At 54.0% G+C, this 3434-nt stretch overlaps 1 protein-coding gene across 1 annotated transcript in view; it reads left to right on the forward strand.

Annotated features, from left to right (window-relative positions):
- Positions 1 to 3434, forward strand: part of Lrrc4b (leucine rich repeat containing 4B) — a gene marked incomplete in the record, with an annotated part of 29550 nt that overhangs the window by 24749 nt on the left and 1367 nt on the right. Inside the window, 1 exon segment of the mRNA XM_013509059.1 lies at positions 2315 to 3434. Within this exon segment, the coding sequence (XP_013364513.1) occupies positions 2315 to 3434 (1120 nt within the window).

The raw sequence follows: 3434 nt of genomic DNA on the forward strand, positions 1-3434 counted from the left end.
TTGCGCTTGCCAGGCAGGCGCTTTTGCCGCTGAGCTAAATCTCCAGCCCCCCCCCCCCGTTGCCCCTTAATGTTACACACATGCACCCACGTGTCATTAACGCTTCAACCACGTGAGCCGTGGCTGCGTGTCCCTTTGTGCCTTGGTGTCCCGAGCCAGCGAGGATCCTGTGAGACTCTGCGCCCCATGCCCAGCCCAGCACTGCCCCTTCCGTGGCCCCCTGCTCCACCCACTAAGGTGGCAGCCAAGATCAGGGGCTGAGAGCTGGGACTCTGGGACCAGACGGCCTGTATCTAATCCCAAATCTGTCCCCTTCTGTGCGAACTTGGGTGAGTTACTGCATCTCTGTGTCCCACTCATACCCCCTCATGGGGCACTCCTGTGCTGGATGAGAAAGATATCACATGGCAGCATGTGCTTTCACTTCTTATGAGTACATGTTTGCAACACATAATATGGTCATCAGCCGCAGGTGGCACACGTACACATGGCTCCTTAGTCCTTTTCCCTTACCATTCCTCTGTCCTCATCCCCCCTCCCTCCTCCTCTAGCTCTGGGTTCCATCTACAAACGTTCTCCCTGCCTAGTTCATCTTTTCTTTTGCTCTTTAAATTATTTACACTTTGGGCTGGGGATTTAGCTCAGCGGCACAGTGCCTGCCTGGCAAGCACAAGGTCGTGAGTTCAAGTCCCGGTACCGGAGAAAAACCAAAAAAAAAAAATTATTTACACTTTGAGTTCCTCCTATCAGAGCAACCATGTGATATTTAACCTTGTGTCTGATTTATTTCTCTTAACATTAGTTTGCAAGATGCATCCATTTACCTATAAATGACTCAGATTTATCCTTCATGGCAGATTAGTAGCCCAAGGTGTATAAATACCAGACTTTCTTTATCCATTCATCTGTGAATAAACATATAGGCCTTTTCTGAGATTTAGCTATTGTGAGTTGGCAGCACGTGTATTATAACACCTACGGGTCTTATACCAGCCCTGAGCAAACGTGGAAACACCTCTAGAGTGAAGTATTTTAATCCTCACGTGACCGGGAGTGATAAAAGCTTTAACCTCGTGTGAGTTCTGATCAAATACTGCTACCAAACGGAATTTGGTGTCGATGCTATGAAAAATCTGATTTTTCAGGGTTGACAAATTTGGGGGCTGCAGGTATTGAATACAAGGTTTGTAATGGTACTGATTTTACAAGGCAGTTAGGAGGATTAAATGAGTTATTACTTAAAAGCGTTCAGAAGAGTATCTGGAACCAAATATGTGTTAATGGATGTTAGCTGCTGGTATTACAATGCTTTGTCCTTGTTTAAAAATAGGTGTGATTTACATATAAAATGCCCCCACCTTAGGCAAGTGGTTGGCGAGTTTTGACAGCTACATTCACCCGCGTAACCACCACCTCAACTCACAACATTCCGATCACCATCCCTCCGTGGTCCCCTCCTACCCCGCCCTGTGCCCTCACCCCACCCACACACACAGAGACACCCGCTGGGAACATCTGGAGCTGGACCTCAGCACCCGCTCCCCTCCCCGCAGCGGCTCCCTCTGTCAGGTCAGCTTCCGCCTAGCGCAATGCCGGGGAGCCCCATGGTGGGTGGCCAGCAGTCCCTCCCTCCCCGCAGGCGGCTGGCTCTTCCCCATTGGTGGACACTTGGGTGGTTCCCTGCAGGCTGTAAAGAACAGGACTTCTGTGAACACCCACGTGTCAGCTGTCCTGTTACTCTTGAGGACACACCCAGGAGGAGTGTGATGGCCAGTGTGTGGCAGCTCTAGATTTTTGTTAGGTTCGTAGGATTTTTTTTTTGCTTTTTTTTTTTTTTTTTTTTTTTTTTTTTTTTTTTTTTAAAGGATAAAAGGAGGGAAACATTAACAGACATACAACATTTTACAACATATCACAAGCACAATACAGACAATACAGAGTTACAAACAAAGTGGTAGGGAATTAACAATGGTGGTTGTATTACATATTGATATCTTCAAAGTGGCTTCTCATGAAAACAGATATTTTTGCTTTTTTGAGACAAGGTCTCCATATACAGTCCAAGCTGGCCTTGAACTCACTATGTAGTCGTGCTGCCTTCAAACTCAAGATCCACCTGCCTCAGCCTCCCAGGTGTTGGGATTACAGGCGCACATGTGCTACCACTCCAAACCGGCAGCTCTAGAGTTAACTTTGTAAGCAGCTATCAGACTGTTTTCCAAAGTAGCCATTTCATCCCACACTCCCACCATCCCTCTATCACACCCTGGCCACTGTTACTGCCGACCTTACTGACTCCTGTCCCCCACCCCAGGTGATCCGCACGGACACGTTCAAGCACCTGCGGCACCTGGAGATCCTGCAGCTGAGCAAGAACCTGGTGCGCAAGATCGAGGTGGGCGCCTTCAACGGGCTACCCAGCCTGAACACGCTGGAGCTCTTCGACAACCGGCTGACCACGGTGCCCACACAGGCCTTCGAGTACTTGTCCAAGCTGCGGGAGCTCTGGCTGCGCAACAACCCCATAGAGAGCATCCCCTCCTACGCCTTCAACCGCGTGCCCTCCCTGCGCCGCCTGGACCTGGGCGAGCTCAAGCGGCTGGAGTACATCTCCGAGGCGGCCTTCGAGGGGCTGGTCAACCTGCGCTACCTCAACCTGGGCATGTGCAACCTCAAGGATATCCCCAACCTGACGGCCCTCGTGCGCCTGGAGGAGCTGGAGCTGTCGGGCAACCGGCTGGACCTGATCCGCCCCGGCTCCTTCCAGGGCCTCACCAGCCTGCGAAAGCTGTGGCTCATGCACGCCCAGGTGGCCACCATCGAGCGCAACGCCTTCGACGACCTCAAGTCGCTGGAGGAGCTCAACCTGTCCCACAACAACCTGATGTCGCTCCCCCACGACCTCTTCACGCCCCTGCACCGCCTCGAGCGCGTGCACCTCAACCATAACCCCTGGCACTGCAACTGCGACGTGCTCTGGCTGAGCTGGTGGCTCAAGGAGACGGTGCCCAGCAACACCACCTGCTGCGCACGCTGCCACGCGCCCGCGGGGCTCAAGGGCCGCTACATCGGCGAGCTCGACCAGTCGCACTTCACCTGCTACGCGCCGGTCATCGTGGAGCCGCCCACGGACCTCAACGTCACCGAGGGCATGGCGGCCGAGCTCAAGTGCCGCACCGGCACCTCCATGACCTCGGTGAACTGGCTGACGCCCAACGGCACGCTCATGACGCACGGCTCCTACCGCGTGCGCATCTCCGTGCTGCACGACGGCACGCTCAACTTCACCAACGTCACCGTGCAGGACACCGGCCAGTACACGTGCATGGTGACGAACTCGGCCGGCAACACCACGGCCTCCGCCACGCTCAACGTCTCCGCCGTGGACCCTGTGGCTGCGGGGGGCGGCGCCGGAGCCCCGGGGGGCGGCGCGG

Source organism: Chinchilla lanigera, unplaced genomic scaffold, assembly GCF_000276665.1.
Source record: "Chinchilla lanigera isolate Chin_1 unplaced genomic scaffold, ChiLan1.0 scaffold00158, whole genome shotgun sequence".
Classification (NCBI taxonomy): Eukaryota; Metazoa; Chordata; class Mammalia; order Rodentia; family Chinchillidae; genus Chinchilla; species Chinchilla lanigera.